At 44.0% G+C, this 24,197-nt stretch overlaps 1 protein-coding gene across 2 annotated transcripts in view; it reads left to right on the forward strand.

Annotated features, from left to right (window-relative positions):
• LOC146782963 (phospholipid scramblase 3-like) overlaps window positions 1-24,197 on the forward strand; it is a 98,513-nt gene that overhangs the window by 49,629 nt on the left and 24,687 nt on the right. For both annotated transcript variants that reach the window (XM_085637730.1, XM_085637731.1), the window contains exon 5: window positions 16,401-16,579. In XM_085637730.1, the coding sequence (XP_085493856.1) occupies window positions 16,401-16,579 (179 nt within the window). The remainder of the gene's footprint in view (window positions 1-16,400; window positions 16,580-24,197) is intronic.

Consider the following 24,197-nt stretch of genomic DNA (forward strand, 5'->3'; position numbering starts at 1 on the left):
AGGAGGTAGAGGCAAAAGTCAGGGAAAACCATGCCAAGGATGCCATGTCTAACACTATTGAACTGTACTGTCCCTACAACTTTGCTGTGTATCTGAAACGATGAGCAAGTAATTACCCCTTTTAAACATTTCTATAGATGCCCTGTCTTTCTGCATAGTCCTAAGAAGTGCAACAGAGCCTATGACTTCTACTAGTCGATGTGACTCCGGACAAAGACCTATTATTGAAATAAATAGTACCGCCAAAGAATGTATTTGTGATAGAAAAATATTGAGCAACAGAAAGAACCATTAGCAGAAGCATAGCAGTGGCTAGAACAGCAGGAGGTTGGAAAACCACATTTTCACGAGCTCCACACCAATAAGTCACAAAATTGTAGACGCAATCAAAATAATGGGGCTATTACTATATATGATTCGTCTACTCACCAACACCTTTCTCAACCAAATCCTGTATGATATACAACAAGGCTCGCTGCCCCACCCATTGTATCCGAGAATAAGGGATACAAGGCAAGATGTATTAAAAAAAAGTGGAATTATGCTGTTCCTCTAGAGACAGGGTATGCAGAGTCCGGAAAGACTGGACCCAACCGTGCCCCAACAGGGGTCAGTGTTGGGAATCCAAATGTTGGATTTTAATGCCCTCACACACCCTTTCAGGTGTCATGCTTCATCATTTGGGCTGCTCCTCGTTGGGTCGGCGGTGCAATACCCAACGGGCTCCCTATAGTAGGGGCACTTTATCGGAGATCTTCTATCCAACAGCCGTATGGTGAAGTGCGGGTGTGGGGCCAGAACTGTGTAGATGTAGTGAGATGATTTAAAATAGGGTTGAGAGTACCTAGAGGAACAAACTTTATTCTGGGGGTCTCCTACCCTAAGTAAAAACAAAAACAAGGCACTCGCCTGAGTGTAATGTCTCGCGTAGTGGTGTCCTTGTTAGAAAGTGTGGGTCAACACGTTTCTCGCTTCTAGTTAATTATACTAGCGATTCTTCAGGACCGGAACAATTGAACTATCTACACCTAGAGTTAGTGGTATATAATGATACTCACGTTAAAAGTGTCTACTTTTTAATGTAACTGTTACAACCTGGATCTACCCAATTAGTATAGTACCCAGGCTTCAACAGTACCCGGTGAATCACGCATAAGGCTTTGCTCCTATGTTTGTTGGAGGTTTCAGCACATTATGCTTCGTCCACGACCTGCCCTATCCACCAGGTCCGGGAGATACAAGGCAAGATAGCATTGTCTATAGCTGAGATCAAAACCTGGGATATCTGTAACAATCCCACCTCTGCATCGCCTGTTGCCCATAAAGTGAATGGCACATCTGCAAAACTCAAGGGGGGCCAAACACTATGTACTGCTTCCATTAAGACCCAGCATCAGACATTCACCTGCCGAAAGGCAATAATAGTAAGATACCAAACTCATCACAGTCTCACCACAATTACACATGAGCACAAACGGAAAACCCACGGTAAAAGGGAGCAATAATCAGAGCAAGAGGGCGCAAAAAATATGCTACAACGAATGCGTCTGAAACACCCACCAAAACACTCATAACACTGTGCTATGTTAAATACATAACAGAAAGAGGCAATGTAGACCAAATACTTCCAAATGCCTACAATCAAGTCGCTATTGCAAAAAGTACAGTAAAAACGAATCTGCAAACAAACAATTCAATCCCCCTTTTAAGGCACAAATCTGCCCACTAAGATCTAGAAACACCTTCACTCTCTTATCTTTCCCCCGGCGGCAGCAACTAAAATAGCTTGTCCCCTCTTTTTTGCACTTCGCACCTCAGATCACACACGTTCCTCCATTTGCATCCAGTCTCCATCTTCAAATCCACATACCTGTGTCCCAGTACTCACTAATATCGGGGGATGAAAAACCACAGTGGGAGTAGCACAGAAATAACAGACATTAGCATCGCTGCTGGCTGTGTCTCAAGTATAAGTTAGCAAAACAGGATGCTGAGGCAATAGGCGTGTCGGGGTTACTAACAGTCATAATGGCCACAGGTGGCAGAGACAAAGAAAGAGCAGGATGTGCCATGGCCAGCGCAGCCTGAGCAACACAGCAGGAGCAGAAGCAGTAGAAATAGAAAGAACAGCTGCATATTTAAAGCAATAAAATCAGAGGGTAATGTGTCAACTGTCATTTATGAAAACAATGCTACAGCTGTCTCTTGTTGAGTCATTTTAGACTGTACATCCTCGTCAGGAATCTGATATTTAACATCATCTGGTGTACAGTAATCTGTGCTTTCTAATTTGCAAAACGAATCTTTTCCTATCAGGCCTGAGTCCCAAACAACAAAATTGGTAACCTTTCTCAAATGAACCTATTGTTGCTGCAACCCTCTCTAAAACTGACTTTGTAATTTCTATTTTAAAACTCATACAGCTTTAATATTCTTTCCTAAGTGGGGAAATCTGGACCTTCCACCGTTGCCACAGTGGACTCGGTAATGCCAGAAATGTTAGAGACAAAAACCTCATCTTCAAATACAGCAACCTGTTGAAATGTGTTCTTATTTTCTTTCTGAAAAGAATTCACATTTGCCCTGGACAACTTATTCAAATTAATTTTAGCAGTCTCCATATTTCGAGGGAGCATCTGAGCTTGAAAAAATCCAGAGCACCTTTTACTTCTACTTGTGAAACAACACATTGTAACTCACTTTCATTCCCTGCAAACAATTTTTCTGGGCAAACTCCCTCTGTACCAACATATATTTTTTTAAATCCATCTGCCTTTCAAGCTCATTTCCTCCCTTCTCTGTCTGCTGCTCTGCTTGTCCCACAGAAACTGCCCAAATGATCCCCTTCTGTTCCTTCTGCAGATAAGACTGTGTATTTCTGCATGCGTCCTTTTCATGAAAAGACAGAACAGAAACAACAAGAGAAAATCCATTCTTATCTCCAGGCCAAAGGCTGCAGTAAGCCTGCCAAACCAAACTAAATCACAAACTGCATGTTTCAACTTTGAAAATCCTTTTTTTATTCAGCATTAATACATGCTGCCTGGAATGCTTGAAACACCTTTTCCAAATTAAATACACGTTATAGTGCGAGGTCAAATCCAAATTAAACACACTCACTCAAATCAATCATTAATTACTGTAGCATTGCTTATACTACCCATCAGACTAAAAACATCAGCATCTGAGCAGGGCTCATTCATTCATTTTTACTTGCATGCCACTTTTCAAATGCAACTTCATGTCTTTAGCTCAAACAGTTTTTGTCATTTTGCAATGTGCAAAGCCAAATGTGAGATCTGGGCGCCATCAGCACACCCCTGCTTTTCTCTTTTTTTTATTATTACATCATGCCCTCTAACTGTCTTACTTCACATTCTCCCCCATTACACATTCCTTCGTTCTTTCACAAACCATTCATCCTATGCAAACAACAAACATATTATCTACTGGCGGTCGCCAGTAGATAGTTATAGTTGGGACCTATTTTCCATAGGAAATCCGCAACATTCTATTTGGAATAACGTTGGCGCCGGTTGACGAATCCTCGCGAAATTTTCCAAACTTTTGGCCAGCTCCGCTCCGCTCCTACCCTGAAAGTTTTGCGGTGATCCGTCAAGCGGGGGCCAAGAAAAAAGGGGGGTCCCAAAACACGTTTTCCCCATGCAATTTCCCATAGGATCTGTTGTCGCAGCTACAGCCCGAACCGCTGAACGGAATGACACCAAATTTGGCAAAGAGGTAGTCCTCAGTTCGGACTCGTGTCTTTTGCATATATGGTGTGAATCTATTCAGTAGTTCCTGAGAAAATTAGGGTAAAAAAGTTAGTGATATCTATGGCCGCGGAGGATCCGCGGACCGTACCCGCACCGTAAGCACACCCTCCCCGAACCGAGCGCGCACCCTCCCGATCGCGCACTGAATGCTAATTGGCTGTCGAGTGTCTCTCTACATTCGAAACCAGGAACTGTTGGCAGCCATTTTCTGCCTCGGTAGAAGCGAGGCTGAAGATGCAAGGGGAATAAGTGTGTAAAACACATAAAGGGGGCAGAGTGGAAATACTCTGACCCTCTAGAGGTGCTTAGGGGGTCCCAGAAGGACCCCCTGGGGTCCCCTTTTTAAAAAAAAAACCACGGGGAAATGCGCACTTGGTGCGCGCATCCTATCGCGTTGGATGCACGGATTCTCTCGCGGTGGGTGCGCGGATCCACGGCAACGTTTTTTGAAACACGACAAGAAATCATTGGTTGTATGACAACTTTCTACACTGAAAGGTAGGGTGTATATTTTTGTTTTTTAAAGGTATGATTGTTATTGGTTAACAAAAACAGATTGTAAGGAACATTATATATAATAAGCTGATATGTTGAAAAGTCAAGCACACTTCCTGTCTTGTGTAGGAACATTGTGTGCTGAACTTGTGACCTGTGAGCTCAGTGCAGTGTTCCATGACCTGTTTCTATGGTAACAGGCAGAAGGCAGATTGGGGGAAGGGTTGAAATGTATTTCAGTTGGAAAGGGTAGAAATGTTTAACCAATAGAAATGTGTGTTTGCTTTTGAGTTTATGTGCGAAGGATTGTGATTTGATGTTTACATGTATATGTGTGGAAAATGAAAGGGAAACGTTTTCATTCTTTTCTTTTGCTGAGAGGTGCACAGTGCAGAGATTCTGTAAAAGAAAATATGGTGAGTGATTGATATACTTCTTAATCTACAAAAGAACTTGAAAGATGAGTTATTTAATTGTGAGGGGATGTATGTAGACTATTTTAATTTTAATCAGACTAACGTATTTTTCCTGCTAAAGTGTAGGGAGTACTTTTTTTCTCTACAATGTGTGTGCATGTAGAAACCATTATGTGATAAGCATTTGTGTTTTTCATGTGTTTGTAGACAGATAACTGTGCTGTTTTTATATTTTGGTAGAATTAGAAACCAGTCATTGTTTATGAATTTGTGAAATGAGTTATGTTATGTTTCTATACTAAAATGTAGTACTACTTCTAGATAAAGAAATGTGTTTTGGTATAGTGCAAGGGATAGTGTTGTTTGTCTAGAATCACACAGTGAGTCTGTGTGCATTTGGGAACCACTGTGAGAGAAGCATTTGGTAACATCGTGTATTTGCTGACAGATAACTGTTTTAACTTGTCATGTTGGGAAGTTTTAGTAGCATTAGAAGACAGTTATGGCTTATGATTTGATTAAATGAGTCAGGCTTTGACATAAAAGTGCAGTTCTGAAATATGTAGATTGTGTGCAGTTCCCTTACCAGTTGCACTGTAGTGAATGAGTTTTGGTAATCTCCTAGGGATAGTGGTGCATGTCTAGAATCACAGTGTGAGTCTTTTTGCATTTGGGAACCACTGTGAGAGAAGTGTTTGGTAACATTGTGTATTTGCTGACAGATAAGTGTTGTAAAACATGTCATGTTGTCAAGTTTTAGTAGCATTAGAAGACAGTTATGGCTTATGCTTTCATTATATGAGTCAGGCATTGACAGTAAATTGCAGTTGTGAAATATGTAGATTGTGTGCAGTTCCCTTACCACTTGCACTGTAGTGAATGAGTTTTGGTAAACTCATAGGGATAGTGGTGCTTGTCTAGAATCACACTGTGAGTTAGTGTGTATTTGGGATCACTGTGAGAGAAGCATTTGGTAACATCATGTATTTTCTGACAGATAACTATTTTAAAACCTGTCATGTTGTGAAGTTTTAGTAGGATTAGAATCCAGTCTTTGCTTATGCGTTGATTAAATGAGTCATGCTTGGACACTGATGTGGTGTACTTAAATATGTAGATTGTGTGCAGTACCATTAACTCTTCCAGAGTAGTGAATGAGTTTTGGTAAACTCCTAGCATAGTGTTGCTTGTCTAAAATCACGCTGTGAGTCTGTGTGCATTTGGGTAAGGATTGTGAGAGAAGCATTTCGTAACATCGTGTATTTGCTGACATATACCTGTTTTAAAACCGGTCATGTTGAGAAGTTTTAGTAGCATTAGAAGCCAGTCTTTGCTTATGCTTTGATTATATGAGTCAGGCTTTGACATAAAAGTGCAGTGCTGAAATATGAAGATTGTGTGCAGTTCGCTTACCACTTCCACAGTAGTGAATGATTTTTGGTAAACTCCTAGGTATAGTGGTTGTTGTCTAGAATCACACTGTGTCTGTGTGCATTTGAGAACCACTGTGAGAGAAGCATTTGTTAACATCGTGTATTCGCTGACAGATAACTAATTTAAAACCTCTCATGTTGTCAAGTTTTAGTAGCATTAGAAGCTAGTCTTTGCTTATGCATTGATAAAATGAGTCAGGGTTTGACACTAAGGTGCAGTACCATGTACTATTCTGTTCACTGTGGCAGAACTGAAAAATTAAAAGTTTTACCTAAGCACTGTCCTAGAAGTAGTCTGATTATTTAGTCAGTTTCTAAGTACCAAATAGACTGCTTCAAATGTCTATGCAGTATGCATGTAGTGTTCTAACATACTATACACTTGTCTTTTACACCTTCAATTCCCTAGTCAGTATCCATACACTTCCAGGAAACATCCTGTCACTTCCTTTGCAGTCCTCTAGAGACCCATTCAACAGCATGTACTAATCCATTTACTGTGCCAAAACCCAAACACTTATAAATTAACCAAGACACTCTCTTTCCAGTACTCTAATGATTCAGTCACTGCCTAACTATTCAAGCACTGAGCCAGGTCTTAGCACATGGACTTCTTCAAACCCCTATCCACTATGCATGCAGTCCTCTAAGCACCTACACACTTGTCTTTCACACCTTCAATTCCCCAGTCAGTATCCGTTCACTTCCAGCAAACACCCTGTCATTCCATTTGCACTCCTCTAGTGATCCATTCAGCATCATGTACTAATCCATTCACTGCGTCAAACCCTAATAATTTCACCCAGGCACTCTCCTTGCAGTACTCTAATCATTCAGTCAGTACCCAAGTACTCATCCAGTGACCCAGGCCTTAGTATATGGACTGCTTCAAACCCTTATCCACTATGCATGCAGTCCTCTAACCACCTACACAATTGTCTTTCTCACCTTCAATTCCCTAGTCAGTATCCATACACTTCCAGGAAATACCCTGTCACTCCCTTTGCAGTCCTCTAGTGACCCATTCAGCACCATGTACTAATCCATTCACTGTGCTAAAACCCAAACACTTATAAATTCACCAAGATACTATCTTTTCAGTACTCTAATCATTCAGTCAGTGCCTAAGAATTCATACACTGAGCCAGGCCTTAGCACATGACTGCTTCAAACCCCTATGCACTATGCATGCAGTCTTCTAACCACCTAGAGACTTGTCTTTCACACTTTCAATTTCCTAGTCAGTATCCATACAGTCCAGCACTTGTGACTGCCTTTGCACACCTCTAGTGACCCATTCAGTACCAAGTACTAATCCATTCCCTGTGCGAAAAGCCTAGCACTTATAAATTCACCTAGGCAATCTCCTTGCTGTACTCTAATCATTCAGTCAGTACCCAAGTAGTCATGCAGTGACCCAGGCCCTAGGACATGGACTGCTTTAAATGCCTATGCAGTATGGATGCAGTCCTCTAATCACCTACACAGTTGTGTTTCACACCTTCAATTCCCTAGTTAGTATTCATACTCTTCTAGCAAACACCCTGTCACTCACCCAGTGTGTCTCCTTATAGTACTGTAATCATTTAGTCAGTTAGCAAGTCGTCTTTTAGTGAGGTAGGCTTTAGGGCATGAACTGCTTCAAAGTAGTATGCACTATGCATGTAGTGTTTTAACGATCGTCACACTTGTGGTTCAGGGCTATAGTTTCTTAGTCAGTTTTTATATAAAATGTGTTTGTACAGTAATGGAATAGTATACATTTGAAAGTTATTAATATACACTTATTTGTGATTCTTTTTTACAGATACAGAACAGGAGTGTTTCTCATCTGTTTGCACTCTTCTCGTGCAAGATTGTTTGGATGAAGGGTCCTTAGGTGTTTCATAATACTTGCTGTGCCGCACGAGTATTTTTTGTTAGGATCCCATCGTAACAGAACTCTTTGGCAAATCTTGCGAATGAAGAAGGTGGCATTGGTCTTTGTTTGCCCCTTGGAAAAAGTTAAAAATGTCTTCACCACTGAAGAAAAACATTGTGGGCGTGGTGCCTTCTGCAAAAAGTTTTCCTCCGATTCGGTAAATATTTTAAAGCGGCAACATTTACAGTTTTTGTAAGTTAAACTTATAAAATTTTGTTAGCTGTATGCATTTTATATATCTGTGATTTGTTTCTTGTGGTATTTTGTTGAGAATACCATGTTGTTTTTTTTTTTAACAATCTTTCTGATTTTCCAGGTCTGTCATCGACATCCGTGGTTCTCACAGGAGTGTTCCGCCTTGTTGTTTTGTATTATTGTTGTTACATTTTGTTTACTAGTTTATTGTTTATATTTATGTTAATTAAAAAAATAAGTTTGAAAATAGTTTATCGTTTATATATTTATTATTATAAAAAATAAAGTTTGAAAAACAAATTAATAATGTTTTTGGTTGTTCTCTTAACTGCTGTGTGACTCTTTCTTGTTCTTATTACTGTCATTTGATGGAGTCCACCATGGTGTTAAATTTTGGGGCACTTATCGCTGGAATACAGGTGATATCTGCAATAATGCTGATAATGAAATGGAGAGTAGCCATTCCCGTGCAAAAAGACACGAGGTGCACCTTTGCGATTTATTCTAAATACTAAAATCCTGTATTGTATTGCACTGAGGTAGTGGCTGCACTTACAGTGTACACACAAAATCTATTAAGAAATCTCATTGTATTTATATTGATTGGGAATAGTGCGTCAGGTGCTGGATCTTGACGAGAGACACTGCTCAGTTCGTATATTGTTGTGCACACGAAAAAAATCACATCACAACTTTCACACTAATTGCAATGCGAAACAAATTCCGGCGATAAGACACGTTAGCACCAGGGATTTTACACCTGCTTTCTGCTGGTGTTAAGCAGGACAACTACCTGCACCATGAAAGGGAACACAGCCAAGAGCCACACCAGAACACCCACAGGTGCCATAGAGTCAATGAGCATGATACAGGGAGACCCATGAGGGCCCGAAGACTCATCGCAACAGCTCCAGGACCGCCAATGCCCCCCAAACCCACATCTTAGTAAGTGTGTCCCTGTGGTCATTGTCTTAGCATGATAGGCACGAGCCCTGCAACATCCCAGTGTGCTGTCACCTCAGCGTTGGCAGTGAGCCTGGATGTGTAGCTACATACGCATCCTCCTGCATGCACAACTGGCGTGTGCTGGTCTGTCGTTCACAGGTCAGTGCAGGGGTGTGCCTATCCGGCAAGGGGAACGGGGTGTCTCGGACATGTCCGTGTACAGGAAGTGCGGTAAGTGTGTCTCTGTGTTCTGGTGTGGCCTGTTACAAGAGCCGCAGCAGTCGATGTTGTAAAGTGGCATGCACCACCTCCAAACGGCACTGTGATGTTGTAGTTGGAATGTAGCAGGACATGCGCAAATAGGCATTACAATGGCGTGCCTTACGAGTGCACGAGATACAACAGCTCATCGTACAAAAGTGTGGGGGCTCGTGGGAGGGAGGAGCAGCCGTTTGGCAACATAACACACAGTGAACTCGACCATGTGCCACATGCTGGGCATCTCATCCATGATGACCACGGTCGCATACATCCCACAACACCAACGACTGGCCTTTGTACACATCCTGTATGAATGCAGCGTGGTTTTCACTTCTATGCTCGTTCAGTGGTGTGATGTTGGCAGGTTGTGTGACTTGTGCTCCTTGTTGGTGTGTTTCATTTTGGCCATTGTTAGTCTATATGTGTGTTGTACTTAATTGTGCATGTGTGCCATTCTGCCCATCTCCCCCCCTCCCCCCACTCCCTGCTTCTTCCTCTTCCTAGTGCTGTTGTGTCTATAATTTTGTTGCTGCACACATAAATACATGTGAAGAATAAATTAGAATAGTTCCTTGATTCTTTTAGGTTTCAAAACTTCTCTATTGGTTTCTTTTTAATTTTCCATATGAACCGTTTTTTTTTAATATTCAACAACACATAGAAGTCAGAAGTGCAACCTATTCTATCAACACACTTTCTAGAACATTCTACAATACGTGCAGGTTAAAAGTTCATCAATTTATTAAAACTTTACGATTTTTTTTTGTAACATTTTCTTGAACATTTAACGACACGTGCAGGTTAAAAGTTGACAATTGTTTTAAGTTCGAACAGTGCCTTCCAAATGCAAGTAGCAGGTGTGGTTGAGCTGAGCAAATTTTATCCTATGATATGTACTCCACGTTGAAACTGCTTTTTCTTAACCAATCACAAAGATGCTTTTCCACAAAACTAATGTGCACCCTACTTTTAAAAAAGAATGCTTTTCATGATATCTTCAGAGATAAGTTATAGATAGGAATTAGCATTTAAAAAACCTTTGAAATTCACTGAAAAAAACATAGGTTTCATGCACGTTATAGTTAGGAATTGGCATTTAAAAAACCTTTGAAATTCACTGAAAAAACCAAAGGTTTCAGGGGCGTTATAGTTAGGAATTGGCATTTAAAAAACCTTAGAAATTCACTGAAAAAACCATAGGTTTCAGGGGCGTTATAGTTAGCTGGACATTTCCCTCGTACAAAACCCTAGAAATTCCCCTCTTATAGTTAGTTCAGCTAACTATAACTCGCGCCCCCACAATGCACTGCTGATGACGTCACATATTACATCACTCATGACATGGTCAGTGACATCACTGATGACATCACTGATGACATCTCAAATGACATCACTCATGACATCACTGATGACATCATCCATTGAGTATGTGTTTCTGAACAGTTTTATTATGTTTAATATATATAGGGAAAGGCCTGTTGAAAAATAAGTGGGTGTACAAGTGTGTGAATGGATGATTTTCTAGGTGCGTAACTGAGTCTATAAGTGAGTCATTAAATGTATCTTACTGCAGACTAGTGACTAAACTGTGTGAATGTCTGTATGTGTCTGTGCGTTGGTGTATAAGTGGCTGCATGGTTTTGTGAATAGCTATATGAGTGTCTATATGGGTTATTGATTGGTTGTCTGAGTATCTGTATGGGTGCCTGAGTGTTTGTGTGGGTAGGGTGTGTGCGACTCTGTGACTAGATGTGTGAGTGGGTGATTCAGTGGGTGCATGTTTTTAAGAGTGCATCTGTGACGGGCTGTATGGTTGTGTGAGTGTATGTATGGGTGTGTTAGTGATTGAATGTATATCTCAGTTGTACAGGTGTCAGTAACTACATATGTGAAACGCAGTGTATATGTGTGTAAGAGTATATAACTATCTATATGTGAGAGTGTGTGATTTTGGGAGTGGCTGTATGCGCCATAGTGCAAGGATATCTGAGTCATGTGCTGTTTGTTTTTCTGCAGGAATTTGTTAGTATTTTTATGAGTAAGTGAACTTGAGTGTTTTTAACTGTATAGGTGAGTAAATTTTACTGTGATTAATTATTTGCATGACTGACTGGATGTGTCAGTACCTCAATGGATGATTGGCGGTGTGTGAGTGTCTATATAGGTATATAAATGCACAGAGTGACTGTAAGTATGAGTGACTGTACAGGTGAGTGAGTGGAGATGTATGTAGACCTAAAAGTCAATGAGTGGGTGAGTAGTTATTGGTATTGGAGTATCTATGGTTGTCAAAATGGCCGTCTGAAATTTTGAGTCGGTGTATCAAAGGTTATATTAGGGTGTGAGAAGATGCACTAATTTATCACATGGATGATGTCATCAGTGATGTCATCATTGATGTCATTTGAGATGTCATCAGTGATGTCACTGACCATGTCATGAGTGATGTAATATGTGACGTCATCAGCAGTGCATTGCGGGTGCGCGAGCTATAGTTAGCTGAACTAACTATAACAGGGGAATTTCTAGGGTTTTGTACGAGGGAAATGTCCAGCTAACTATAACACCCCTGAAACCTATGGTTTTTTCAGTGAATCTATATATATATATATATATATATTACTATATTCCTTTTTTTTTTACTTTGTTCAAAAAGAGGCGCCGGCTGATCTTCTTCCAATGGGCATTGCCATTTACAAAGCAACAACGACAAGAGAACAAATTAAGCTCATTCCAGGCATTTTCAAGTAAGGGCCCAAATTCATTATTTTGCCTGGCAAAGGAATTGCAAGTACTTTTTCCCAAAAGACAGTTCTCAGATCATACCAAAAACAAACTGATGGTGCACCATATTCACAAACAAATTCAAGAGCTTGTTCCAAAGACGATCCTCAGACGTGTCAAGCAAAGGAAACCACAAGTCGGTCCTCAGACTGTACCAAGACAAGACAGTCCGCAGACTGCACCAAGACAAGATAGGCTCTAGCCCCGACCTTTTCAAGAATAAGCCAAATCAACAAGTGGCCTGGCAGAATGTTAAAAAATGCACTGTATCACAAGGATCCGCGGACCCACCAAGTTAACCAAGACGGCGCCGCACTTACCAAAAATCAAGATGAACTCACCTGGTGCACACAGGTCAAACAAGATTATTCTACACTTACGACTCTTCGGACCAAACGGTGAGATCCAAGGGTTTCGCCTTTTCAGGACCCTAGCCAAGATGACCACTAGACGAGTAGCCGCCCGATCAGACAGGCGGGGCAGCCGCAAGAACCAGGCTCTATCAAATGTGGATCGCTGATCAGCCCGTCTGACCGGACGCAACCCCAAGCCCACTGCCCGACTACAGGCAGGATGGGTCACCTGGTGGAGTTCCTGTTTGGGCGCAAACTGAAGGAAGTGGCCCAACTAGGGTCACCCGGGTCACTCACTGCCTCCTCTAGCCTTGCAAGAAATGAAGAGTCGATGACGCCGTAGAGAACACAAACTAACTAGTTTATAAGTACATTTACTGCAGTGGAGTCCAGTCTGACCAGCCCTCTGGGATGCCTGTCGAGGGACTGACTTCAGAACACTTGGTGACATGGAATAAGCTTCTCCAACACCTCCCTAGTCCCGACCCTGATGGAAAAATACAGCTTGAGCAAACACTGAACAAAGGGAGGCACAAAAGATTAGCTAAGAGTCTGAGACCAGGCACACACTATCTCTCTGGCGAGGTCATACAGTCTGTACATGCAGCTGGAATAGTGGGAGCACTCCCTATCTCAGGGAAAGGTATGCGTTAACAAGCAACATTCCCATGCTTCAGTGAGGCCTAACCTTGGAGATGCAAATGCATCCCAGCAGCTTTCTGCTGAGGCAATTAACATGAGACAAAAGCTTGATCTTAGTTACAGAACAAGATGGCGCCAATAAAGATGGCACCATGAATGCTAACTTAACACGGAAGAGAGTTTGAGGATAGCAAAGGGAGCTTTTTGATACTATACATTACAGGAATAACATTTCAAATCTAACAGAGTGTGGGAGTGACCCCCTATGACATTATTCAGACCAGTGCCTATTGGTGGGAGTCTCTCGGCCTGTTGCATTTGGCTGCCCATATTGGCTTCTTCAATTCCTCCTCCACCCTACATAGCCTTTCTTTAAGTAGGTTTAATAGGTTATTAATAACAGATGTTAATTTGTCCCAAAATGGTGTCCATATATGGGTGTCCATAGAATTATGTCCATGATGCCCTCCCCCCTGTTAAAAGTAGTTCGTCTGGAGTTCTTGAGTCAACAATAGTCTTTCTTTTACGTTTTGCTGCTCGTTGGCAGACCACATTCGGGGCTTTAACAGCTCTTGGTGTTGCTGATTCCGAGATGGTATGGGTTAGTCCCTGCTCTAATTTGATTGGTGTTGGAGTCTGACAAAGTGATTTGCTTGTGCCTCCAGCAGGCTGGTCATCTTGGTCATTACTTAGGTCCAGCTTTTCTTTGGCGGATGTTAAACTTTGGGCGCCCCCACTACCTCCAATCCCCCCAGTTTGGCCTGATGCAGTAATGGACAAGCGCCGCTCTGCTATATCAATTTCTTTAGATAATGCCCCAACAGCACGGGCCAGTAAGCTGTCAATGGTGGTGCACTTAGGAGTACTGGGCGGCTCAGTTGTTGGCTTTGTGCCACCCACCTTTCTTCTGCCCATTTTACTAGATATTTATTCCACATGTCAATATGACCAAAAAAACATAAAGGCAGGCTTACTCCTCTCCAGTCCTTGGTGTTACACAGCTGGTGTCCGTTTGCCGACTATGGTGTTGTACTTCGATCAGCAGAAGCTCGGACCAAGAGGATGGGCCCAGCCCAGCCTCTTCCGGCCGCAGACGGTCCCGCCCTTGGCCCGGCCTTTGCCCGGGCTGCGGGAGCTCTGGCCGGGTTATAGGCACATTCCTGGCACGTTCAATCAGCGTTGGCGGTGTCCTACTGTTGGATGAGGTGGGGGTTGTAGTCTTCACTCCCCACAGGAGCACAGGATCACACTGGCAGCACACAACAGGTCAGTAAGGGGCCCTGGCCGGGTTGTAAGCGCCTCCTGGCGCGTTCAATCAGCATTGGCGGCATCCTCCCGCTGGGCGAGCTGGGGTTTGTAGCCTTCCCTGCCCCACACGAACACAGGATCACTCTGGCAGCACACAACAGGTCAGTAACGGGCTGGCTGGCTTAAAAGCACCTCCTGGCGCGTTCAATCAGCGTTGGCGGCGTCCTCCCGCTGGGCGAGCTGGGGGTTGTAGTCTTCGCTCCCCTGCGGCCCGAACAAACACAGGATCACACTGGCAGCACACAACAGGTCAGTAACAGAAGTGGTGTCAACCCCTCGAACACTTCTCCCCCCTTCTCCTTTCCTCTTTTTTTGACTATAGTTGTTTACACCCAGTCTGCCCAGGATCCCCATGCAACATCCACTCCTGCAGTTCTTGGGCACATCGCAGCATAACACACATGTTCTGCTGCTCAGCCCTGTCACCTCCACACTTTTACTCTTCTTTTGATGTTGCAGTGGAGGGAGAAGTGCTTGCAACAAGGTGCAGTGCTGCTATGCAAGCCATGCTTGCTTTGCTGACTGTCCCTTTCTTGTTGCTTACCATTGCATTTAGTGCTTCAGCCTGGTTGTCCTCTTTTGGGCTGACCTGGAGAAGGTGTGCTCTTCCTAACTTACAGTTCACTCAGACATTCTCTTTATGGGCACCGCCTGATTCACTTCTGAGTATAATCATAGGTTGTCCCTGTACTGCACTTGGAACCTGCGGATATGAATGTGTTAAAGTTAAAACGTTAACACTGGAAACATGCAATCAATTATAATTGTTACATTTGTGGACTCTCGCCAACATACGTTGCAAACCTTTAGAATCAATTATAGGGCCTTCGTCAGGACAAACGTAACTCAGATGCGAAGTCTATCTTAACATTTCTAAATGATTTACTTACTGGCTGAGTGTCTAACAGGCGCAGAAATATGAAATCCTTCCCCCAAACTCCAGGCATTACAAGCATAAAGCCCTGGAATTTGGTGTAGCTATGCAGATCCAGGATTAATGGCCCTTTTCCTTTTCTGCATGGTTATGCATGGTTCTAAGGACTTTTCTTCTCCATTTACCATCTTCTCTAAGCAGGTGATGCATAGGTGCAGTGCCAATGCGTATCATGGGGTGAGGTTCAGGGGGACGGACAGGAAGGAACCAGGAGCAGGGCAGTTTCATGGCCGCTGGAGAGAAGCGTTGCTTGTTCCTACCATGTTGTAGGATGTTGTCAGGTGTGGTACACCTGTGCCAACTGCCTGTCTCACATCCAAGGATGGTTTTACCTGGTCTAGTGTACCCGCATACGGTAACTGTAGTTGTGGGAACACCTGCACCTCAGTCTCATCCACAGCAGAATACCCCCAAGGATACTGCTCCGGCCGACTCAAAATGAGTGTCTAAATGTGTATCGAATTATTATCTTTGTAGATAAAGAAAAGGTTTGTTATGGATTTGAGATCTGTTAGCTTAATGTATCTCAAATGCAACTGTGTACGTGAAGTATAGTTTTCATCCCACTGACAGCACACAAAGGAACAGACACGCCCTTCCTGAGCAAAGGCTACAGTAAACTATCCATTGGGCTCTTCAAATCTGCTTGTGTCACATTAGCACAAAACAGCAGGTAATACAACTGCACCTGTATCTATCACAGAGGAAACTAAAGTGCAGAAAGGTGACATCCCCCGGCATATTTCTTAGTGGCAAATGGCTGAAGAGACACTTCCCGCATGAATGCTTTCGCTCAGTCCCTGGATCACTGGTGTGGACGTCCATCATGAGTGTGGAGGGAACACTGGAGGTGGGGGCTGGTGTGGGGGGTATGAGTGGTGTTATCCTCCTTAGGACTCTCTCCCTCTTCTTACAGTCCACTCTTGTGTCTCCCTAGGGTACAGCGTGTTCCAGTCCTGCAGTCAGTTTGAGATCCTCAATTCTGTCAGCCAGAAGATCTTCCATGCCAAGGAGAAGAGAAAGTTGTTTGGCCCCGCGCTGGACGTCAGAGTGTACGACAACTCCCAGAGGAACGTGCTGCAACTCATCCTACCCGCGCTTAGCTGGACTGAAAAGGTAAGTCACCAGCCCAGATGCCTCCTGTGGTAGAGGTAGAACTCTAGGCTCATCACCCAAAATACATGTGACAAGATTTATACCTTTGATCTTAAGCAGTGACATCTAGTTTTGTCAAAATGGCAGAATCTGGTGATAAGCGCCTACAAAAAACACATCCTCAAAGAGGAAGCCACCTTCTTCCAAAACACCCAAGACAAAGCCAAAAACCACCCCAAAGAGCTCTTCAACATCATCCAAAATCAAACCTCTAAACCTCCCAAAGAAAATCCCGATGCCTCTAAACTACAATGTGACTACCTAGTCAAATTCATTAATGCGAAAATTAACAAAATTTAGCTCCGTAGACCCACACACAAACCCAACCCAGCGACTCTTTGCTCAAAACAGAAATAACGCCAATCTTAGTTCACTCCATAATCCCCGAAACTGAGACTCCTCCCCCTTTAACATCCAGACCAACCAAAGACCATCCCCTAGACTCAAGAGTTGGAAGGTCATCAAACCCCTCACAGAAGAAGACCTCTCCAATGGTAATTGCCGTTTCCAAACCCTCACGCCACCTCGCAGTTACACTACCTGCCGCTCTGGCTAAAAACCTCACTCGCACCCTACCCCTCTATGGACCAAGATCATTAACAGCTCCTTAAGCAACGGGCTGATAACTGGCTACCTCATACAGGCCAAGTCACCCCCCCAGCTAAAAAAAACCCGATGCAGACCAGAACGAGCCTAAGAACTGTAGACCCATTACCAACCTTCCTTTTAACAAAAATCCTCAAGAAATGTGTTCTCTCCCAACTCCACCAACACCTAGAGAGCAACAACCTACTTGACTCACAGCAGTCCGGTTTCAGGAAGAGATGCAGCACTGAAACAGCTATACTGAGCATAACAGATGAGATACACAGCACCCTTGACTCAAACAGATGCTGCCTGCTTGTCCTCCTTGACCTCTCGGCGGCTTTCGACACAGTTGATCACAAGTTACTTCTTGATGCCCTTCAAAAACGTATTGGAGCTGATGGCATTGTTCTGAATTGGTTTTCTTCATTTCTATTTAACCGTTCCCAACTCATCAAAATCAACAGCTCCATGTCCGACATCGCACCCATAACTCGAGGGGTGCCACAAGGCTCGGTCCTTTCTCCCATACTTTTCAAGATTTACATGGACCCCTCACTTCCATTCCAAAACAAGTAAATATCTCGTACCACTTATATGCCGACGACACAGGGGCGTAACATAGGCCCCTGCAGCCCCCGCGGTGCAGGGAGGCCCGCGCTCCAGGGGCCCCCTAAGCGCACACACTGTACACTTACACTCACAGACGTGGCGCTGCCTGTGGCTTGAGCGTGCTGCTCCAGCAAGCTTGGGCTTGCAGCAGTCTGCTGGCAGCCTCACTCAACTGTTTGCTACAATGTGTCATTATTGCGCTTTTCAATCCCCGCGGCGCTGCCTCTGACTATCAGCCTGACGCCATTGCTGGGGACGTCATATCCTGCTGTTGGAGCACGGCCCGCGCAGTAAGTTTGTTTTGCGAGCCTTCAGGCTCCAAAGTCGGCAGTCTAACTGTGATACCACATCCTCTCCCCTAGCTTCAAATAAAAGAAGTGATTTTGCAATGGGTGCCAAATAAGTCACATTTGCTACTTGTGACTTGTAGCGTTGGCCTGAATGTGCTGAATTCCATCACATGTTTCGTTTTCAACAAGAAATGGGCACACAGTGATCAGAATCACCTCGTGACGATTTGGGTTAAATGCTCCTGACTGTGGTAAACGGAGGAAATTCAGTGCATGCGTCTCAACTGGGCTTAGTTTGCAATAATTGAAAAAATATTAAGCGCTGGGGCCCAACGTATTTCCGAGGAGCCCATCACAAGTGCTGCTGAGTACCAAGGCTGCGAAGTCTTGCCTCCACCTCATGGGTCCGACGCCCTATGCATGTTTCGTTACATGCAAGCTTCTCTGCGTGTCACTGTTTTCTTATCTTACGCTTCCTCGGTTTCTCCCTTTTCTGCCTTTCTCTTTTTGCTGCTTTGGATTAAAGTCTGATGTTAAACAAAACTGGCTTCTACACACACTAACCTCAGCGCTTGCCAAGGTTGGGAACTAGAGGCATGGGGCCAAGGGGCAAGCCAGCCTCCACTCTACTATGAATACACAAAAATGGGCTGCCCCTAGAGTGCGTTCCTACAGAGTTAGAGAGGGATGCGGTGCCAATGGGGGCATCTCATAAAAATTTACGAACTGACCTCACACACTGCCCGGTGTCATGCTTCATCATCGGCTGTCCTCGCCCTCTAAAAACTTGGTTTGATAGAGGGCGAGTATACACCTGGAGACAGGGATGCACTTTTAAAGCTTAGTAATAGCCGTGGGGGAGTGATAAGTGAATTAAAAACCATTTCATTTGTCCATATACTATGTTTATTCAGGGAGAAAATGTATGGCGATTAAAAGAAGTGACCGGTGATATGGGACGTTATTCTCCCTTCACCGTGTTAAATACGGTCGACATGTTTCTGCTTATGTGTCCCCGCAGGGTACGTAGCATTCTTCAGGACCAAAGGGGAACTTACTACCTAAGGGTTCACCTTCTCACACCTAGTGTCAAAAGGATGAACCTGCCTCTAGTGTGGGAGGGGGCTGTGGGTGTATAGCTCCCCTCTCGGTGTAGTACCAGTGTAAGTGACTCTGTAGAAAAAGGAAACAAAAAGAAGAAAAAATACAGACCAGAGCGTGTAAATATGTATAAAACTGGCACATTGTACCATCCATACGGCGTCAATACTTATTGCGCGCGTGGTGTGGTCTTTATGAGACACGTGGCATGTGAACGTGTACTCTTGCAGCCAAATAAAAGAAATGGTATCATACCAACTCTTACCCTATATTTCTAACCTACTTGCTCCATGGGAGGGCGAAGGTGGAAGGACCTACTTTGACTTTCTGGAAATGAGAAGTACAATGTGTCACAAATGGTGGATAAAATTGACTGCCAACACAAACTATTAATTAAGACTGGACTTTAAGGGTTGAAATTCCAGTAGGGTAGTACTCAGACATAGGTACCCCGTAGTGTGGAGCACCCCTCAACTCTTACATTAACTTCCATCCATACATACACCCTCTTACTGTCTGACCTCAGTGCTTCCAGCCATTCTTCCCACAGGCGTCCTCTCAGTCTCCCCATTGATGGGGAATGGTGAGAAACCCGAGGGTTTATGTACTCTAGTTAAGTAGCTAATCAGTGCAGTAATGAGTGTTAATTGAGCCCGTCAGGTGTGCTTCCTGTGTCCCTCTCGGGGGCGCTTGACCGCCTGAGTTGAGGCGTGTCTGTGTCTGCCTGCGCGCATTGGTTGAAAGGCAGTGATTTTTAGAAGTGACCCTTCCCTGGAAGGTGCACCAAGGATAGTCGATTTCTCCAAATACATTCAAAATGTCACTTTATTATAGTTGATAGTAAAAGATGGACATCAGCCAACGCGTTTCGTTCCACTGGGGGAACTTCATCAGGGCAAGAATCCAAAGGATTGTGCGTGCATAATGCAATAACGCTGTGATCGAATAAAGTGAGTGATGTAGTCTCTGCGGTCTCTGAGGTTACTTCTTCCTCGAGGACCGCAGAGACTTCATCACTCACTTCATTCGATCGCATTCTTCACTGCGTTATTGCATTGTGCACGCACAATCCTTTGGATTCTTGCCCTGATGAAGTCCCCCCAGTGGAACGAAACGTGTTGGCTGATGTCCATCTTTTACTACTAACTATAATAAAGTGATATTTTGAATATATTTGGAGAAAATCGACTCTATCCTTGGTGCACCTTCCACTTTCTACAGAGACTGTTTATCTGGTTACCAGTGGAGCTTTACAGCGGCAAGCTCTGGAAGTGTTTGCAGAGGACTCTTAATATTCATGAAAACTAGGATGATGTGCTGAACCTTTGGTCAGCTGTTGATGGGAGTGTCTTTTTGTACCTGTTGCATCAGGTTGCTCCTATGGTGCTTGGGCACCTACAGCTGCCCTCTTACACTGTGTAGAGCCCCCACACCCCACCCAACACAACCCTTCAGGGGTCCTACATATGCACCATGGGAGCGTGCAAGCTGGATAACCTTGTAAAACAACACCTGTGGTGTGCGCTGAGTGAAACAATCCCAAGATAACGTGGTTACTCTGTAAAGTTCACGCTAGAATTAGAGCGCAGAAAGAGCAGTTTAAACATGAGAAGCGATGATTAGTGTCCGAATTAGCTGATGAAGATCCTGTATGTTCGCCGTATAACCTGCATGGCCAGACACACAAAATCACTCATTATGATCACTTCTGCCGAGGATCGTGTAAACAAATCTCTGTGCACTTATTTTGACATGCAGTCACACACAAGACACTCTTTGTGTTTAAGGAGCGAGATTTATTTTTATTTTTTTAACATCTTTGTTTGTAAGAGGGTGACATGTCGGGTGGGGGGCACAGTTCATTTGTACGGCCATAAAGACATCGTAAAAAAAGCCCTGCGCGCCCTTCTCGTGGCCCTCCGTGACTCCCTTGTGAGATGTATATTAGTGATAACTAATTGGTGGACGGTGGTAAGTGGTGGGCCGGGCCGCTGGGGGGTGCCTCATTGTGCTTTGCAGGGGGGCCCCTCAAGTTTCATTACGCCACTGCAATGACACCCAGCTTTACCTAGAAATATCCTCTCTTACTGACATTCAACGACTTAACTCCACACTCTCAAAAGTTCAAAGCTGGCTATCGCTCAACCACCTCAAAGTCAACCAAGAAAAAACTGAAATTATGGCCTTCTACAAATCTCAACCACTGCACTCAGATCCAAGAATGGTTAAACAACCTGGACTCCCTAAGCTGCAAGCTCACTCTATCCGACTCAGCTAAATCTCTGGGGATCTCTCTGGACTCTAAGCTAAACATGAGCTCTTACATAAGCTCCACTGCAGGGTACCTTCTCGTGATATCCGGAGGAGCCAGAAACTCCCGATCTGCTAAAGACCTGCTGTTGCAACCAGCACGCTTCTGGAAGAAAAAACCTACAATCGGGCCTTCTCTGGGGCCGCACCAAGAATCTGGAACTCTCTCCCACCCGCAATCAGGAGACTTCCGTCCTTGGCACACTTTAAGAAGGAAACCAAAACTTTCTTAATGGAAAAATACCTCATCTAAGGAACACTTTACAATCAACTCATCAACATGTTCCACCCTCCACCGCGGCATTATCCACGGCCTCCACGGATGATACATTTTTCTGCACTCCTGGGCATCCCCCCCCAAGAGCCGAGACTGCGTGCCTTCTTGTATATTATACCTACCTGCTTTCATTTTAATCCCACATGTAGTACCTTGGACCTCAGACGGCGTACTCCTCCTGTATAATGTAGCTTTTTTGTATATTATATCTACCTGCCTTAATTTCTATCCCACATGTAGCTCGGACTTTAGACTGCGTGCTCCTCCCGTATAATGTAGCCCTATCTCTCCCAATTTGATCCCTCCCATCCTTATGCTTTGTATTCCTCCCTCTCAATCCTGTAAAGTGCTCTGATACCCTCACGGGTCTGGTCCGCGCTCTATAAAACTATAAAATAAATAAATAAACAAATACAGCCTTAAACTTCTAAACAGAATGAAGCCTTTCCTTCCACCCAATGACCTAAAAACAGCTACACAAGCTTTGGTTCTATCCAGACTAGACTATGGTAATGCCACACTCACTGGAGTACCCAAAGCACACGTAGCCCACATGAGAGCCACCCTCAATGCAGCAGCATGAATGGTCACAGGAGCGAAGAAACATGACCACATCACCCCCACGCTACAAAACTTAAAGTGGCTCCCAATTGAAGAACAATGTTGTTTCAAAACAGGCTGTCTTACCCACAAAGCTCTACACACTGGCAAACCATACTACCTCGCAGCCAACCTCACTAAAGCAGGTCAATCAAAAAACCTAAGAAGCTCCAATATGCTCATTCTCATCCCCCTCAAAAGACACAAACAAAAAACCATCTCCAGCTCTCTCTCAGGCAATGCCCCTAGAATCTGGAACTCTCTCCCAATACATATCAGAACTAACCCCTCCTGCACAAGCTTCAAGAGACCACTAAAAGAATTTCTCCTCAACCGTCATCTCTATCCCCCGGGACAATAGCCGTTCCATGTTAACCCAACCCCTCAACCGAACTCCTGCACTCGGACTGAACGGAAGCCTTCACCTTATGATACTGAGTTGGATTTTATCTAGTATCTCCTATTACTAATGTACTGTTAACTGACCAAGACTCTGTTATTTACGTTGCTGTAAAGCGCTCTGATACCCCTGGAGTTGTGCCAGCGCTACATAAAACTCCTAAAATAAATAAATAAAAATGGGAGCCAGTGGCGGCAGACATGGCTCGCAGGTGGTGGGCGGACAAGGGAAGGTGGGTAGCAGGGTGACGCAGGACACAATGTTAAATTAAACAATACACTTACCTTGCCGCCGGGTCCTGCGTCTCCGCTGCTGTCTCATCCATCTCGCACCATTTTGATAGGTCTGAGCGCCATGGTTCGGCGCTCAGTCAGGGACTTGGGGCCTGGGCATGTTATCCATGCAGGTTGTAATGCAGCCTGCATGGAGAACCGGGAAAGTGCGCATGACTGTTTTGGGCTGCGTCAGAGGATTGCGCCTTTAGGAGGGTTCTACCACTCCTCCCCTGCTCTGCAGCCCCGCCCGTCCCGCAAAGCTGCTGCAGCAGGAGAACACAAGAAAATGATAACAACATCACGTTATTATCATTTTCTGTTTTCCTTTTTTTACTGCTTCAAGGCAGTGGGGGGACGCTCCTCCGCCTTGGCGGAGGAGCCACCACTGATGGGGGCCCTTGTGCCAGCACTGTAGGCTGACCTGTATAAGACCATGAGATGGTATCATTCACCTCGAAGGTATCTGCCGACAGCACATGCGCAACAGGAACATGGTGATGTAAGACCCATGACTATGCTCGGAACATGGAAGACTCTTTCCTTTAAGTAGGATTGCGGGGCTGCATGAGGTGACTTATGCACACTAAGATAATGCATATCTAAATACAGAGACTGCAAATAAAGGCACATGCACTTGAGTCCAGTTGTATGTCAGAATATCACCTACAAAAACTTTGTTTTAGAACAGTATCGCAGCCAGAACATTTGCTACCACAATACTGCAAAGGTAAATTTATATAGATTAGTATTGAGTTGCTGTTAACTTCGTATCTATATATCCTGAAGATATATACTTTAGACAAAATTTTGGTAGAACACATGGGCATCCATTCATCAAAATGCCAGGAGGGGCGGAAATGACATTACATACCCTTTGACATTAATGACCTCACAGGAAGTGACCCTTGATCCTGATTTGTTTTCCAGGAAGTCATGTGACATGTCATTAACCATGATGACATCACAATAATCGACAATGATGAAGTTCTATTATAACTGCATGATTAATATGACAACACAATGCAGGTGTATTTTAATTCACATGTAGTTGTGCCCTATATATGATTTGGCTTTTGTTGAGGCTATGAGTAACTGCCTGTAGGACCGGAAAGGGTAGAAGCAGGACCCA

Source organism: Triturus cristatus, chromosome 12 (assembly GCF_964204655.1).
Source record: "Triturus cristatus chromosome 12, aTriCri1.1, whole genome shotgun sequence".
NCBI lineage: Eukaryota > Metazoa > Chordata > Amphibia > Caudata > Salamandridae > Triturus > Triturus cristatus.